Source organism: Solanum dulcamara, chromosome 10 (genome assembly GCF_947179165.1).
Source record: "Solanum dulcamara chromosome 10, daSolDulc1.2, whole genome shotgun sequence".
NCBI lineage: Eukaryota > Viridiplantae > Streptophyta > Magnoliopsida > Solanales > Solanaceae > Solanum > Solanum dulcamara.
This window is the reverse complement of record NC_077246.1, coordinates 11,399,552-11,416,911: the sequence shown is the minus strand read 5'-3', so window position 1 is coordinate 11,416,911 and position 17,360 is coordinate 11,399,552. Positions and strand designations below refer to the sequence as shown.

The window sequence follows — 17,360 nt, the reverse complement described above, 5'->3', positions numbered from 1 at the left end:
TTCTGTCTATTAATTTTCCAATATGTTCTTTTGATGCATGTTTACTCTTGTTGTGAATTTTGGCTAAAGCATGAATTTCTTTGAGGTTTCAGATCTTTGATTCACTGATTCTTTATGTTAATGTGCTAAACCTCATTTATGTCTAAATCGGCTTCGAATCTGCTTTGATTATTTCTGTTAATTTTGGTATGTGCTTCACTGGTTTTCACGTTATTAAACTATTGGTATAAAATTGATTATCCATATCGTAGCTTATTTTTGGGTTGTTGATTGAAATACAGGACATATCGTAGCTTACATGTTACCATCGATACACCGCCCGATAACCGTCCGATAATTGCTAATTCGATACCGAATCAACCGGTATCTTATAGGTTGGCTAGTGGATTAGTACTTTTAAAAGCCGATAACCGTTAAGTCAAATCGTTAAGCATAATAATCCGTCCGATTCGCCCGATAAGCAACCCTAGATATAACAACTTAAAATGCTAATGTAATCATTTCTACAAAGTCTTACAAATTTATATATCTATCTATATATATATATATAGAGAGAGAGATATATAAAGCTGGATATAAGATAGGTGATGTGGCACCTTCCAAATGTTAGGATTCTTATTTATCGTTTGTCGAGCTTTTTCCTATTTTTAAATTTATGTAATATGTTAAGAAATTCAAAAGTCATCTCATTTAATAAAAGATGAACATAAATGAATTAAAAGTGGCAATTATGATTATTTATTATTGGCATTGCTCACGGTAAGTAAATATTTCTGATTTAAAGTTTGTAAGAAATTCTCAAAATCCCAATAGTCACTTTCTTAAGAGTAATTGTCTTAATTAATTTGATTGATATATATAACCAGTAGCTTTTTATGCTATAATAGTTGCTTCACCCTCTCCATTTTTGGGAAAAAACTTTCATATCAACATTTTTCTTTTCCTGAGTGGACAATCTCCATTTTCCTTTACTACCTTTTTATTTATCTATTGATCATATTTATCTACATACCATATTTCTTTTGTTTTTTTATTACGAATTCGTGGAAGCAATGATAATGTGAATTTTCCGTTTCTTTTCTTTTTTATTGGAACTTGGAAAATATTTTGTAATCATTGTATGATATTATTCTAAAAATTCATTCTTTTTTCTATTTCTAAGTAGATCTTTATTGATATGTTCTTGCTTTCATATTATTTAATTTGTAAAATGGCCAGGAAAGCTAACGAGGAGTCATCTACAATTTTTGGGATGCTAGGAGGTGGTATATTCCTATAGTCAAATATTAGAATTTTTAAAGAGAAAATAATTATTTTTGTCCCGTTCTATTATCTTATTTTGATTTTGGTTGAACTTTGTGATATTTGACTATTCATACTTAACCTTCTCAATCACATTTATAATTTTTATTGTAGTGAATTTTCGGCATATTTAGAAATAGTGAATGACATTATTAAAGTGACAGAAAATGAAACGGATTATGGAGAAGCAATGAAACAACGTTATAATTATGATTCTCAATATTAATTCTATATCATGAAAAATATATAAGGAAAAGTTAACTAAGAGAAAATTTGATTTTGGAATTTTCCATAAAATTAGAAGCAGCAGAAAAATGAATTATCTTGATTATTTTAAAGAAAAGATACTGAAGAAATTAAATAAGCAAAGATAAATAATTAAAAAGGAATGTGGAAATATGTGAGAAACAGAAAATGATTTTGGGATTATATAAAAAAAAAATAAGGTAGAATTAATTTTGTCATATTTAAAGTTACAAAATTAGTTCCAATGTAAAAAAAGTGAAAAATTGTGTTCAAATAATTATTTTTCTAATTCGAATAATCTCATTCTATTAGGGGTTGAATTTGTATTTTACATTAGTAATTTGAATATGAGTTTATTATAAATAATTTTTAAAAATTTAAAAAATATATGAATTGAATTATCACTGCTATTTTTCAATTTATTCAATTGTATGGGAGTTTGAAACTTTAAATGTCAATAATGTGTTGAGATCCTTAAATTTCTTTTCAGATGAATAACTTTAGAGTACTTAATATTTTACTTGGTTAATCTTATTGCATTTTTTTACAATAACTTTGTATCGCTTATCCTGATTTAACTCATCTCTATGTCAAGGTTCGAAAAATATCTACGCTAACATATATTTCTTCTATTTTATATTAATTAAATTTGTAAGACAGTGCACACATATTAAGAAAAATATTTAAGGATATAATTTGAACCATACTTTTCACTATTACCTTTTGTAAAATCATAAATATAACTTTGCAAGTAGTGTGATTTATCTCCTAGAAAATATAAAATTTCAATAAATGAAAGGGAAAATATGAAAAAAAAATTCAAACATTTATCTTAAATTTTGAACGATTCAATTATTTTGAACAATGAAAAATCCCTCAAAAATTCAATTATTATGGAATAGAAGGAGTATATGTTAAAATTCAATTCTTTAATTATTTTTTCTTTTTTCGAACAAGCTAAATGCACAAGAAGTTTTAAATTGAAATACCTTTATTTTAATTTTTTGAGTTCATTATTATTCTCAGAGAATTTTGAGACCATAACTAATATGAAATGTTTTTAACAGCAGAGAAGATGAATTTTGAGAATTCATGCAAATGATGAGTAATAAAATAAAGAACGTACTATTTTTTTTTCCATTTTCGCCGTATTAATGTTTATAATGTAAATTGCTATTTCATTCGTAGAAATTAACAAATATTTTAAATTAAATACTAATATGTGTACTTTTATCTTGCTATTAACAATAAAAAAATTATATTTTTTTGAATTTACTTTTATCTGGCAGAAATACAAGGTAAGACTACGTACAATAGACCCTTGTGGTCAGGCCCTTCCCCGAACCCCGCACATAGCAAAAGTGTACCGGACTATCCTTTTTTTTTTTTTTTACTATTCAATCAATAGAAAAAAAATATTTTTATGATCTCGCAAAACATGATCAAGTTCACTAGTACCTAATTTTTTTGCTGCAATTGAAAAGAGCTTGCTCTGATTTTTGGAGCTAGAAGATTGGGATTTGTGCCCCCAACATTTTTTAAGTACTTTAATTTCAAAAAATCCACAACAAAATTTCTTCAGTGTGGGACGAGAAGTTCCATTTATAGACACTCTAATGACATTTTTTTTTTGCATTAATATCAACCAAAATTAAATCAGCAAAATTAACTAAAATTAAATGAGTTTATTACACATTTATTAGATGCTACCAAAAAAATAATACAGTCAAACCTCTATGTAATGATGTTAACTGTTTTAATACTTTTAAGTTATTATAACGAGATATTATTATATAGAACATATAGCTATACAATATTGTTATAATGAAATATTATTATAAAAATAATTATTACTATAGAGAGATTTGATTGCTTTACGTACCTTCATTAATCTTCTTCAAATGGATAGAATTATGGACCAACCTATGATAATAATATTCTTAAAATTTCATGTGTTTAGAGATTGTGGTTACAATTTTTGAGTGACCTTGTTATTGTATTTATATCTAGAATCATGTGGAAAAATCAAACAACAATTAAATCAAAGAAGAAATATTACCATCCAATAAGAGCAACTTAAAGCTTAACGTGTCATAGGTGTTAAAAATGTCACTTCTTGACTAAAAGTTTAAGTTATATATTAAAAAATAATATTCTTTAATTTCCTTTTTATTTTGGAGTGGAACTAGAATTATGGTTAGACTCGACAGAAACACAATATAGTAATCATCATTAAAAATCTTGTTTTTTTTTTATAGAAAAGGAAAGAAATTCATTTTTTGTATAGGTTTTGAACAAGCAAAAACATGTCTATATAAAAGTCTCCTTCTAACATAGAAAAGTAATAGGTTTTTCCACCATACTTGTCCATCCAAGTATTGAAATAGTTCATAATTAATTTGGAATCACGAAGGTCGTAGAATTGGAGTTAAACTTGCAACTTGCTTGAGAATTTCTGCTCACACTTCGAGATGTATTTTGCGAATTAAAAATTTAGCAAGTTTATATATTTTAGCATAATTATATGCATTCGAATATATATGTGTGTGTGTTATTTATTATTAATGTGAGCAACATAATTCTGAAATGCATATATTTTCCAACATTATATGCTATAATCTTGCTATATTTTAAATTATTTTCATAATACCACTATAATTTTTTTTTTGATGCAGGTCAAAACCACTGGTTCGGATAATTTCTTTCTAAAATCAATATATGTACTGATCCGAAACAAAGAGGAAATCCTAAAATGGGAAACTATGACTACTGAAAAATATGGTGCAATGGTGGGCTGCTCCTTTCTTAATTCGAGGTTTTGATTTTTATTTTTGTGATTAAGAACATTTTTATTGAATGGGCACTAATGCAATACAAAACTTAGATTAATCGGGCTCCGATACAAATATCATATTTGGATGGAAAATCAAAAAAAAAGAGAAAAAGAGAAAATATGACCGTTAAAGGCTCCTTAAAACAAAAGCCAGACATAATTCAAAATATGTCACTAACAATGATTAAAATCTACCAATCATTAAATTTCAATCCAGGAATTGGATTCCTCATATAACCAAATCTAATTCCATGAACAAATCTTAACAAATCCAAAAAAGGTTAACAAAAATCACTTCTTCATCCTCAAAACTTCCCTCTTCCTCCATTTTTTTTGTTCTGCTAAAGTTCTGTTGTCACGCATTGTTCAGGTGAAAGAGGGTGTCATTAGTTTAAAGATCAATTTTTTTCGCCTTAGACTCGTTACCTTTCAATTGGAGAAGTGGTTTGTTCAAAGATGTCGAAAAGGGGTGTGGAGGAGATGAGAAATGAAATGGTGGCAGCTGAAGGAGAGATAAAAATGGAAAATTTTGAAAAGGGTGTTGTTGAATCTCATCCTTATGCATTTCATGTTTCTGGACCAAGAAATGTTGCTTCTCCAAATTGGAGAGATCTTATCAATTCAAGTTGGTTAGTGTTCTTCCTCTCTGTGTGCTTATTTTCTTGATTTGATTTCAAAGTTTCAAGCTTTTATTAGTCCTGTAGCTGATCTTATAGAGGATGATTGTTTTAGTGTTTGGGGATTTTGAACTGTGGATTTGAGACCCTTTTCTTGATTTCATTGTTTTTTAGGTTTTTTTTTTCTTTTCAAAATTGGGAGTAGGGTAAGGGGAGGTAATTAGACCCTCATCCGTAAAGGCGAAAGCTCAGGCAGTCGACCAACTGAGCTACTAAGATTCTCCTGGTTTGATTTGGTTTCTTGTGGTTTAAGTGAAATTTTGCTAAAGCTAATTCTAGTTGATTAGTGTTCTTTTCTCAATTTGCTTTCAAAGTTTCAAGCTTTAGTCATGTAGCTGATGATACTTGTTTCAGTGTTTGGGGATTTTGAACAGTGGATTTGTGACCCTTTTCTTGATTTCAGATTTCATTGTCTTTTAGGTTTGATTTTTTTCCCCTTCAAAATTGGGAGTAGGGGAAGGGGAAATGGAGGAAGGGGGTGGGAGTGGGGAATCAAACCCTCACCAATAATGTGAGAGTTTAGGTAGCCAACCAACCGGGCTACTAAGATTCCACTCGTTTGATTTTGTGTTCATCTTGTGGTTTAAGTGAAATTTTCCTAAAGCTAATTCCAGTTGATTGGTGTTCTTCTACTCAATTTGATTTCAAAGTTTCAAGTGTTAGTCATGTAGCTGATGATATAGAGTGTGCTTATTTCAGTGTTTGGGGATTTTGAACAGTGGATTTGAGACCCTTTTCTTGATTTCAGATTCCATTGTTTAGTTGGTTTGATTTGGTTCATCTTGTGGTTTAACTGAAATCTAGCTGAAGCTGATTCTTATTCTGTTGGATTATCCCTCATAGGTGGGTGGGAGATAAATTTGTCTCCTTGTATGATCTCGAGCAATCCTCACATTTCGAGCTTGTTTTTCGTATTGAGTTAAGCCAAGGTCCATTTTTTAATATTGGTTTCATAGCTAGGCGCACCCAAATCTTGTTTCACCCGATGTTGAGCTCCCCATATGTCCATGCTCCAGTTGACACGTTTGGGCAAGCGAAGCTGGGGGTTTTTGTTGTTGTTGTTGTTGTTGTTGTTGAATTATCCCACATTGGTGAATGGGAGGCAAATTCGTTTCCTTATATGGTATTGGGAAATCCTCACCTCTTGAGCTAGCTTTTTGGGGTTGAGTTAGGCATAATGTCCATTTTCTTATCATATTCAAAGGACCCCCTCTCACATTACACATTTATGTTCTTGCCTTAGGCTTCCAATTGGATTTAACTGGTGTTGCTCAACAAACTTTCCTGTTATTTCTGGAATTATCGATAGGGAGCAATCTTCCTTTGTTCTTATAGCTGGCAACAACTATCTCTTCCAACCAACAATCTCTTCCAACCAACAATCTCTTAGAATTCATGCATACCTAGCAAAAAATAAGGCATAATGGGAGAAAAGGATCTCTATAGGCAATACTATTAGCTGAGATTAAGTTAGTATGTATTGTTGCGTTAGAAGTCTTTAAGTCTCCTTGAGATTTTATAAGCTATTAGAAATGTAGAGAACTTCGCAATTTGGTTTCAAAGTTTCAAGCTTTAGTCCGGTAACTGATACATAGAGTGTGCTTGGGGTTTTCAAACAGTGGAATTGAGACCCTTTTCTTGATTTCAGATTTCATTGTTTTTTAAGTTTGATTTGCTTCGTCTTGTGATTTAACGGAATTCTAGCTGAAGCTGATTCTTATTCTAAGGACCGGGATCTCTCATTACATATTTATGTTCTTGGCTTAGGCTTCCAATTTGGATTTAGTTGGTGTTGCGCAGCCAACTCTCCTGTTATATCTGAAATTATAGACTGTGAGCAAGCTTCTTCTGTTCTTCTAGCTGGCCATTATCTCTTACGGCCTACAATCTCTCATAATCATGCATATCTCGCAAAAAGTAGGTCAATAACAGAAGAAAAAGATCTATATAGGCGATAATATAACTAATTCTTGGCTTAGGTTTTCCCATAGCTGATTTTGCTTCTAGTTTAGTGTTAAATGCTGGTGTAGTAGTCTAAGTTCTAGTTTAGTTATGTTATTTTGGTTTTAAAAGTTCTAGATGATTTGTTTCATTGCAATGTCTTATCCAAAAGTTTGGCTTTGGAATGTTGGTTGTTTTTATCTTAGTCTAGCGTGATATTGTTGGATTCTTCTTTCACTTGTTTCAAGGTGTAGTCATGACATTATGCATGAAATAGATCTCTTTTTTTAATAATTGTGGTGTCCGGGCTAACTTGCTCGCACCTCGACTAGTTCCACGAGGTACCTATTACCTCGCTCTAGCACAGATACCAAGTATGAAATAGGTTTGTTTTGGGTGAATCTACAACATACTCTGACTTGTTCATAGTATAAATCTACTGCTAAAAGATCAATTATCATTCTATGTGACTGTTTATTTCAGTATTTAACTGATATCTTGATAGCTATCTTAGTTCACTCATTTACTTAATATCTTGTGGTTTTGTTCTTTAAATTTTTTGAGTTATCCTTTTTCATTCTCAATGTGCAACTACTATCTAGGTGTCAACAAACTAGTTTTTTTTCTATGTTGCTCGGACTCTTCAAGAATGTTGTCACATCCGTGTCAGACTCTCCAAAACTGTACTACTTTTGGAGGACCAGACACGTACCAAGCAGCATTTTGAAGAGTACGATCAACATAAGACTTCTTCTCACAGTGCTCCTGATATAACATTTATTATCAAGTTATGGTTCTTTTCTTCTTAAAAAATTGTTAAAAAATGGAAAATTCAATTGAACAGGAAGGATGCTAACTACAAAAGAACAGTCATGGCTTGCTTTGTCCAAGCAGTTTACCTTCTCGAGATCGACAGACAAGAAAGCAGGACAGAAGAAAATGCACTTGCTCCAAAATGGTTGATACCTTTCAAGTACAAGTTAGTCGAGACCTTAAACGACGAAAGAGATGGATCCATTTTCGGTGCAATCTTGGAATGGGATAGAACTGCAGCATTGTCCGATTTTGTGCTCATCAGACCGAGTGGTGCACCAAGGGCTGTCGTGGCCTTAAGAGGAACTCTTCTCAAAAGCCAAACGATGAGAAGGGATATCGAAGATGATCTCCGTTTCTTAGCTTGGGAAAGTCTGAAAGGTTCTGTTAGATTCAATGCAGCCCTCAATGCTCTAAAATCAATTGCCACAAAGTATGGCAGCAACAATGTGTGTATTGTAGGCCATTCACTTGGAGCTGGATTTGCTCTCCAAGTAGGAAAAGCGTTAGCGAAAGAAGGCATACATGTTGAGGCACATTTGTTCAATCCGCCCTCGGTTTCACTTGCTATGAGCTTGAGAAACATAGGTGAAAAAGCTGGATTCGTGTGGAAAAGGCTCAAATCAATGCTCCCTTCAAATCCTGATACTCAAACGAGCTACGAGGAAACTGATACTCAATCTTTTCAGATAGGTCTAAAGCAATGGGTGCCACATTTGTACATTAACAATAGTGATTACATATGTTGCTCTTACACTGATCAAGAAAAAAATGGATTACAAGACAACAATGATGAGGCTAATAAAGAGAATGCAAAACCAAGAAATGGACAAGTTGTTGCTGCTGCAAAGCTTTTTTTGTCATCTAATAAAGGGAAACAAAAGTTTCTTGAGGCACATGGATTGGAGCAATGGTGGTCTGATAGTTTGGAACTACAAATGGCTATTAGTAACAGCAAGCTTATTAGTCAGCAGTTGAAATCTTTGTACACTCTTCCTGCTTCTCAACTAACACAAGCAAAGCACGGTCAATGAACGGCAGTGCTTTCAAAAATGTCATCTGGTGCGTGGTTGGATCTTCCAAAAGATCTGACACGTTCGAGCAACATAGCCATCCCTTAAATAACTCAATACTCTCACTCCCATTGTTTCCCTCTCACCAATTGTGTGTCATTTTTTTGTATTCATACTCCCTATGTTGCTCGGACTCTCCAAATATGCCATCGAGCGTGTGTTGGATCTTTCAAAAGTAGTGCGTTTTTTGGAGGATCTGACACGTTGAGCAACATATGTACTCACTCCCATGTATAGGGATTGTTTATGGGGAGATTAATAATGATGAGATTGTTATAGATGAATTTACTTACTTAAAAAACCATATTTTTTGTTAATACATGTATTCTTATTCCATATTCTATCCCGCCGGTAAAATCATTCATGTACTCCCGCATAAGTCAAAGCATGTATTATTTAATAGTTTCAACTGAAAATTGTATTAGTTATGTGGCGATAATTTTTTTTATGCGGCCAACCAATCACTATATTATATTAGACGAGATTTTGTTATGAAATTAATTATTTCTAACCTCAACTAAATAAAAATATAAATTCATAAAAACTATAATCTTCCTTCTCTCAATAAGTTATATTTATAAAGTTTATCCAAATTAATAAAAAGTAGAAAACAGATCGACTCTGCTGGAGATCAAACCTAGAATCTCTGGTTTCGTAGACCAACGCCTTATCCATTGGGCCACAAAGTCCTTGTTGATAAAACCCTCGAACAAGTATTATAAAAATCCGTATGATGAATTCCTACATCCAATTACACCGATGATTTGGAAGAATGACATTCATGAGGATAGTTTTGAACTTTTGATCCGGCTTAACGAAATTCTTGGAAAATGACCTCAGCTTAGTGTTTGATATTCGTTTTGGGTCCATCTAATTCAGATTAGCATTGGGAAGTTCCACTTCGGAGATAAATCTCTCCTTATCAATGGCGACTCTATACCCAAAGCTCAAATCCGATACCTCTGATTAAGAATGAAGGAGTACTTACCGGCACACAACATTTAGTGGTTATCTAACTTTTTAAAGACAATCTATGACATATTAATTAAAAAAATAGAATAATTGCATCTTTTAAATAAAAAATTATATACATAAATTTTTTACAATTTCTCTGTTTACTTACGAAACACAAAAAAAGAAAGGTGAAAAAAGATAACAAGTACCATGTACAATTCTATAGCAAGATATGAACAATCTTAATTCCTATATATATGTACGAAAAATAAGTATAGATAGAATTAAATCTTAATTTAGAACTCACAACGTTTAAATTTAAATCCCTCGTTGAAATTCTAGTAGTGCAAAATATTGGACAAATAAGAATCATAATTAGAACATGACTCTATCTCCAATAGCCATGACTCCATTTTCCTATATTCTTCTGAAAAGTTCATTTCTTGGCATGATGTTGAATTGTTTGATATTGTAATCAATGATTTTTGAATGGAAGGCTCATGTGTTGAAAAATAATATGACGACATATCTCTTTTTGATGAATTTATAGATAATTCTTGATTGATACTTTCTTGATAGGACTTTGTCAAAGAATACACTTGTCCTTCATAGATAGTATCAAAAGTTTCAAAGGGGTTCACGGCGTCTCGAGTAACTTCATCGATTTTCCTATATTCTGTTGAAAAATCCATTTCTTGGTATGGTATGGAACTATTCAAAATTGTGTGAGATGATTTTTGGATAGAAGGCTGAGATGCAGTAAAAGATGACGAGATATTTCCTTTTAATGAATCTACAGACAATTCTTGAGTGATACTTTCTTGATGTGATTCTGTCAGAGAATACACTAGTCCATCATTGATCGTGCCATGAATTGCAAAGGGGCTCATAGTTTTCTGGATGGAATTATCCAACACTGTACGAGATGATTTTTGAATGAAAAACTCACATGTATTAAAAGATGATTGCATACTTCCTCTAGATGAATCTATAAATAGTTCTTGATTGGTACTTTCTTGATTTGACTCTGTTAGAAAATACACTTGTCCCTCATTAATCATGGCAGAACCTTCCAAGTGGGTCATAATGGATGAGATTGGACTAATTGATCCATTGCCAGTGAGTTGTTGAACAAGTGTCTTGAAATTTGAACAACTTGTGATATAAACTTTGGGTCTCAATAACTTTATTAAGTTGTTGAGTTGTTTCTTGTTGCAAGGAATATTATTGTTCTTGTTGATCCTATTCTGTGATATGGTTCTTTTCCCCATGAGAAGAACTAGGAAATTATTTTGGATTTCACTTTCTTTGCTCTCATCGAAGGGATCCTAAGAGGTATTAATATGAAAAATTCTTGGGTTAATATGTTTAATTAACACAAGAAGATTAGTGATTGGAAATTAAACTACTGCTGATAAAATGTTTCATTCTACACTAAGATGTGAATATTAGAGTCTATTCTACTTTAATTTTTCAAGAATATTCCAAGAATTGTAGTTACATGGATTGCTAGTGTATTTTTTAGTGTTATTAGGTTAATGTAGACATTAGTCTATTCTATAGTTTTCATTTAGAAAAAGATATCTGTGAAAGGATAAATTCTGCTATAAAATGATAATTTGTTCCGACATATTTTTTCATATCATAACAACAACGAACACATTGTAATCTCACAAGTGGAGTCTGAGTAGGACAGAGGGTACACAAACCTTAATTTTGAAAAGGTGGAACTAAACAAACGGTGAATAGCAAGCAACAAACAGAATAGAGTCCAACATAGAAAAGCGCCCACCATGGGGCTGGAACCCACGACCACAAGTTTGTGCAAAATACACATCTTATATTCATTTGCTTTGTGTAAACATCGAGTACAAGTTTTCCTCCGTGTCAACGATGGATCGTGTGTGTGTGTTGGGGGGGTGGGGTATTATATGACTACTGAACAAATGACCAGGAAGACAAAGTAAGAGCATCTCAAAATATTAAGATGGTCAAAAAATTCAATACAACATTCTTCATGTTTTGAACAAAATGAGGCATTGACTACTATAATCCATCTCTTTGAATCTGTGCACTATGTGGGCAATACTACAAATGTCAAAGGAAAAATTAAAGATTACAATGGACTGATGCAAAATATTAAAAGCATGGCTAAGGGAAATGAAACATAATATATGGTCTTCTGTGAGTTCATCATCTATAATAACAATCTATAATAACATTATTCAAACAAAAATTGTGACGAATGGCATATACCAAGAAAAGATGATTGGAGCTGTGCAGTTTTTTCAAAGTTCCTCTAACGATTACTGGATAAAGAGGAACCAATTTCTATCATCAAGGGATAGACAGGACTAAATTCCTTGTCCCCTCTCGTACTTACCTTAGCAGCATAATCGTCCAGTGTAGCTTTAATGCCTTTCCAGATCTGGTCCTCGCCTTGTGAATCCATCCATAGTGAATACTGCATCGGAGTAAGTCTATTCCTTTGCAAGGGTGATTGAAGCTCTTCAGGACCGCGTGAGTAAAGATGATGCAGTATGACACTTGGTGGTAAATCTTGACGAAGTGGGGATGATGCAAGTTGAGATGTTTCCAGGAATATAACAGGACGAAATGCTCTAAGTGCTCGATATGGGGCACCAAGCTGCTCTACTGGAAACAAGTTTTGGCCAACTGCCAATTCCAGCTCAGCCATGTCCCTGGCTAATCTTAACTTGCCTGATTCTGAGAGAGGTCTAACGAGTGAAGCGTGCCTAATGAAAAATATCAGAACTCTAGATGCCATGCTCCTCACGAGTGTAGTACAAATAGTTTCTGAACCCGTAGTTAAGCTATTTGACGAAGAAGGCAACAGCCTGGACAGGAATTCACTACGGAAATGGAGAATACTCTTCTGCAACTCTTCCATATAAGGTGATGCATTATTGTCCATAGCAGCATCCATGCCGAGACTACCAAAATTTTGATCATGAATTTGCAAGATGCACGACTCTAGTCGATCAAGCATTGATTGGAATAGTGGTGTCACTGAATCACCTGCAACCCCATAGATAGATCCCAGTGAGGGAGACAGAATATCGGTTGCAATAGATGGTAATCCTGCCACCATAGATGATATGCGGGTATGAATTTCTTGCAGATGCTGGCATAACGCAAAGTTCTTCACCTGTGCTGGAGTCGCATGACCTGTTATTTGTCGTGCCTCGGGCCCTGCAGATATCTGCAGACAAAGTAAATCTGTGAAATACGAGTAGAAGTGCATCTAGATACTAAATTCATTTATCTAAGCTAATTAATTAACCCAATTACTCTGACGATGACGTAAAGGAATTCTCAAAATAGCAATTTATCGAGGATGGAAACATTATTGATATCACCAGACCCTACCATCCACCTCCTATTGGAAGAATACAGAAACAGTCAAGGGAAATCATTTGCAATATGCTGCCAAAGAACAGAGAGAGAGAGAGAGAGAGAGAGAGAGAGAGAGAGAGAGAGAGAGAGAGAGAGAGAGAGAGAGAGAGAGAGAGGTTGAACTGCACCCATCAATCTCCGAGCAAATTGCCACCTTTCCCCGAAATGAAAAAGAAAATGAAGAGAGGTAGTACTTAACAAAATTGAGTACAAACTAATAAGAATATCAACCATTTCTACTTTTAGTAATAAAAGTAATTCTACTCATTCTAGACATCAAGCTTAGAGTATCAATAATAGCCTACAAAGATTAACCTACTCGAAGTTGCTGGCTGTTTCCTCTATTAAACTTTCAATACTCTCTTTTTTAGACGAGTTCGAGTTGAGTCAAAAAGACTAAACAGAAAATGTAGGACCTTAGAAAACAAGTTTTATCAAAATGCAGAATAGTACTAGAAAGAGCAAGAACAGGATGGAAAGAAGAAATATAAACAGAAAAAAGTGAGTTTCTTGGTCAGTGTTTGCATTTTACAAATCTTAGGCTTTTGCAATTCCTTTTTTCCCTTTTTTGGTGGGGTGGTGTGATTGCATTGCTTAGCAATCAGTTTCTTTTAGCTATTCAGTTTCAATGGAAAGTGCAGAAATCAAAAAGAACATGACAATCTATAGTCTATTACAAGCAGCAATTTTGGATGTAATGGAAGGAATGGAACCTAAGATGCTTTTGAGGGAGTTTCAGCTGTCATTCCTTCCATAAAGGCTACATGTTTTATGAAATTGTTTTGTTAAGGCAGTCACTGTGATGTAAATATGTAACTCAATTTTTTGACTTAGTTGGATCATAAAGTTTTTTGCAGAAGTCAATCTGACTTTGCAATATTGCATCCACTGGATGCATCATATCGATAAAATTCTGTTTCTTGAATCAATCTGACTTTGCAATATTGCATCCACTGGATGAATCATATCGATAAAATTCTGTTTCTTGAACTAAAAGAAAAAGATTATTCCATTTGAGTTCGTGGAAAATGATCTGCAGTAATTTGTAGGAACTTGCATCAATGCACACTCTCTTTTTTTAATAACATAAAGCAAACTCTTTTAGATACTTTTTGTTCAGCTTGGCTAAAATATACTGGTCTTACTCTATATATCGACATGCTAAATTAGAGAAACTTCCACCCCTAGGCCTAAAATTAACACCTGTTCCTTTCCCCTGATTGCAGCACTTTCTAGTTGATGTATGAATGAACTTGATTCTAAATTTCTGGAAATGCAGACCTATCTCTACATTCTTCATATCCGAACTGGCAACTCTCCCTCACTTCCACTCAACAAATAAAAGGAATCATATTATTCAAGCGTAAAACAGCAACATACCCCAAACTGCAGATATCACATTAATCATGAAGATGGGTAGTGAGCTCATGATATACAAATTAGCTGCTTAAAGTAATAAACGGTGTTTTCTTCCAAGAACGTTCTGTCATACGAATTTGAAAAAGGTACCTGGTATTCTGTTCTTTCTGAAAGAAGCAGCAGAACTTTGTTGATCTCACGCAAGACAAGAAGAGTTAACCGAGCATCCATCTGGACGGCTTCTATTTCTTCTTGAATTCGTGATATAATCCTTGCTATGTGTTCTTTTGAGGCAACGCTTCCACGACTGGACACTGGAAATACAGTGTTAACAAGTTCTGAAAGACGGCTCAGACAGAGGGTTAGGAAAGCAGTCTGGAATATTTCAATGGAAGATAGCATTTGGCCCTTTGCTTCTGAACTGAGAGCTGGTGGAACTCCTTTGACATCTGTATCACGTGAAATTCTTTCAAGCAAGTTTTCTAACATAGAGAAGAGTTTTGGATATCCAAGAGTGAATATCTCCTTAACAAAGCTTGATGTGCTGAAAGTGGACTTCATTTGGTTAGCAAAAGATTTACCCAGTGCCTCCCAAACACGATCTGTCAATATCGGATCACCTTCCTGAAAAATATGTAGTAATGTAAGCAGCCACTTTAAAAAAAACGTGTTTTTCCTCATGTCATTAATCATCATGTAACTTACTTCCACTCTCTTTAATTTTTCATTTAGATTTGGTTGGTGTTTCTTGGAAATATACTTTGCAATTGAGCATAAGCATTAACCTTATAGGAAATTCCGTAATTAGGTTGGATTAAGCTTAGTGTAATGTGATCAGATAATCTTAGTGTAATGTTATTATGCAGTTTTACAAATTCTAAGTTTCCAACACAGGGCAACAGATTCAAGCTCAATGTGATGATCATGACATTTTAGACTACAAATAACTCACAATAAGAAAGGCATCATGTAATATAACTTCTTCAAAATAATTCATATAAACTAGAGATACATTTACACACCTGCATGACCTCATCAAGCAGCAAAACATGCGTAAAGGGATCTCTTTTCTTTGACAAAACCCTCTGCAAATGCCAAACAGCAACCACAATGGAATGCAACTGGTCCATACAACCACTCATCCTTTGCCACAATGCGTCTTTCGCCTTTGCACTTCCCCCAAACTGCGGTGTCCCACTTCTCTGCACCCCTCCCGGCCCAAATCCTCCACCAACAGAAATAGCTTTCATATCCAAAGCTGTCGTTATACTCTTCACTCCCATTGTCTTATACTTACTCACTAACCCATCCACAGTTCCCCTCAACTCCCCCATATTATAAAACACCTGAAGCCCAGCCCCAACTTCAGCTTGATTCAAACCTTCAAGTCCTTTTTCCAAAACTTTCATCCCTTCAGCCCGTAATTTCTGCCCAATTTCAAGAACCCATTTGAGTTCTAAATCAACCACATCAATCCCAGCTAAATGATACTCATTATAAAGCGAAAGTATCTCAAAATGTAGCTGAGCAGCTTTCGAAAGATCCAATTTCTCCGGGTCTTGATTCGAATCCATTAGATCCCGAAGCTTTTTTGACAACCGAATAGTCCGAATTGTCGATTGAAGAAGCTCAATAGCTGAATGAAGATTCGAAAGCTGAAGGGTCTTCACTGCAATTACTTGATGAGGATCGGAAAGTTCAGACCGAACCCGACGGAGCGAAGACTGAAGAGACGAAACCGAAGAACGAAGAGAGGAAAGTGCAGATTCAGCAGCCCGTAACGAAGTAAGCTGATTAAGCAAATCATGATGACGTGTAAGAACTTCGTGACGAAGCTGATGATCAAGGAGACGGAGCCCTTCTTGAAGCTTCTCGATACGTGAAGCGGTAGAACCGGAGGAAAGTGCGGCGGAGGAGAAACGGGTTGAATCGAAGTCGGATGAGAGGAAGGATGAGAAAATGGGATCGAAACTGAAGGAATCGATAGGGGAAGGGGCAGGGGTGAGGGAGGTAGGAGTGACGGTGGTAGTAGGGGTGGGGGTGGGGTTGGTGGATCTGTCTTTGAAAGTTGAGAGACGTTGAAGGGGAGATGAAGAAGATGTTGGTGTAGAGGATAAATGGGTTGATCTCTGAATCGCCGGAGACGCCATTGATTCCGGCCACCGGCGATGATGGCTTTTGGATCTTTACTGTCCGGTCGTTCTGAGCTGAGGGAGAATTTGCCGAGGAGTTATTTTTGGATATGGCTTTTATTTTTTTTCATATTCATTTAGATTAATTTTTTTTCATTCATAAATCTTCATAATATTTTTTTTTTAAAAAAAGGTAAATCTATGCATAAATTGTTGTAATATAAAGTAACTTGACAAATATAAAAGAGGGAGAAAAGAAAAAACAGAGAGCAGTATGTTTTCTTCTTCTATATCAGTGTTTTTCATCCTTTCGATGGTAAGAATATTTATACACATAAAGATGGCTAAAGGAAGAAGAAAATTAGTGGGTTGCCCACTTTCAGTGGGCCCCACGTGTATAAAATAAGATTAAGTGGACAATCCACTTCATAATACTCCTCCTTGGATGTCCACGTGTAAAAAAAAAACTTTACAAAACATAATATACATATTTATCATGAATATCCATAAAGCTTGTGTCTACATATCTGGTAATACGCCTTGATTGCTGCCTCATTAAAAACCTTATCAGGAAAACCTAGTGGGACAAAACCTTGGTTAAGGAAAAAAGAGT

The 17,360-nt window shown here is 34.2% G+C and overlaps 2 protein-coding genes across 2 annotated transcripts; one reads left to right on the top strand and one right to left on the bottom strand.

Annotated features, from left to right (window-relative positions):
- The first annotated feature begins 4,570 nt into the window (after positions 1 to 4,570).
- On the top strand, positions 4,571 to 8,937 carry LOC129870627 (GDSL esterase/lipase At4g10955-like). Its single transcript, XM_055945451.1, has 2 exons — positions 4,571 to 5,010; positions 7,844 to 8,937. Exons 1-2 carry the CDS (start codon positions 4,838 to 4,840, stop codon positions 8,844 to 8,846), a joined length of 1,176 nt encoding a protein of 391 aa, XP_055801426.1. The 5' UTR covers positions 4,571 to 4,837; the 3' UTR covers positions 8,847 to 8,937.
- Positions 8,938 to 11,789: 2,852 nt separating this feature from the next.
- LOC129870296 (conserved oligomeric Golgi complex subunit 5) lies at positions 11,790 to 16,889 on the bottom strand. Its single transcript, XM_055945024.1, has 3 exons — positions 15,638 to 16,889; positions 14,766 to 15,239; positions 11,790 to 13,062 (listed from the first exon to the last, which is right to left on the bottom strand). The coding sequence occupies exons 1-3, from the start codon at positions 16,763 to 16,765 to the stop codon at positions 12,139 to 12,141; spliced, it is 2,526 nt and encodes an 841-aa protein (XP_055800999.1). The 5' UTR covers positions 16,766 to 16,889; the 3' UTR covers positions 11,790 to 12,138.
- Between the last annotated feature and the right edge of the window lie 471 nt (positions 16,890 to 17,360).

Bases quoted from the DNA above. Each gene is read 5' to 3' on its own strand.
- LOC129870627 (XM_055945451.1), top strand. From the start codon at position 4,838: ATGTCGAAAAGGGGTGTGGAGGAGATGAGAAATGAAATGGTGGCAGCT. The intron at 5,011-7,843 runs GTTAGTGTTCTT...TCAATTGAACAG, and splicing joins GATCTTATCAATTCAAGTTG to GAAGGATGCTAACTACAAAA.
- LOC129870296 (XM_055945024.1), bottom strand. From the start codon at position 16,765: ATGGCGTCTCCGGCGATTCAGAGATCAACCCATTTATCCTCTACACCA. The intron at 15,240-15,637 runs GTGTGTAAATGT...CATATTTTTCAG, and splicing joins TGCTTGATGAGGTCATGCAG to GAAGGTGATCCGATATTGAC. The intron at 13,063-14,765 runs GTACCTTTTTCA...CTTTGTCTGCAG, and splicing joins CAGAAAGAACAGAATACCAG to ATATCTGCAGGGCCCGAGGC.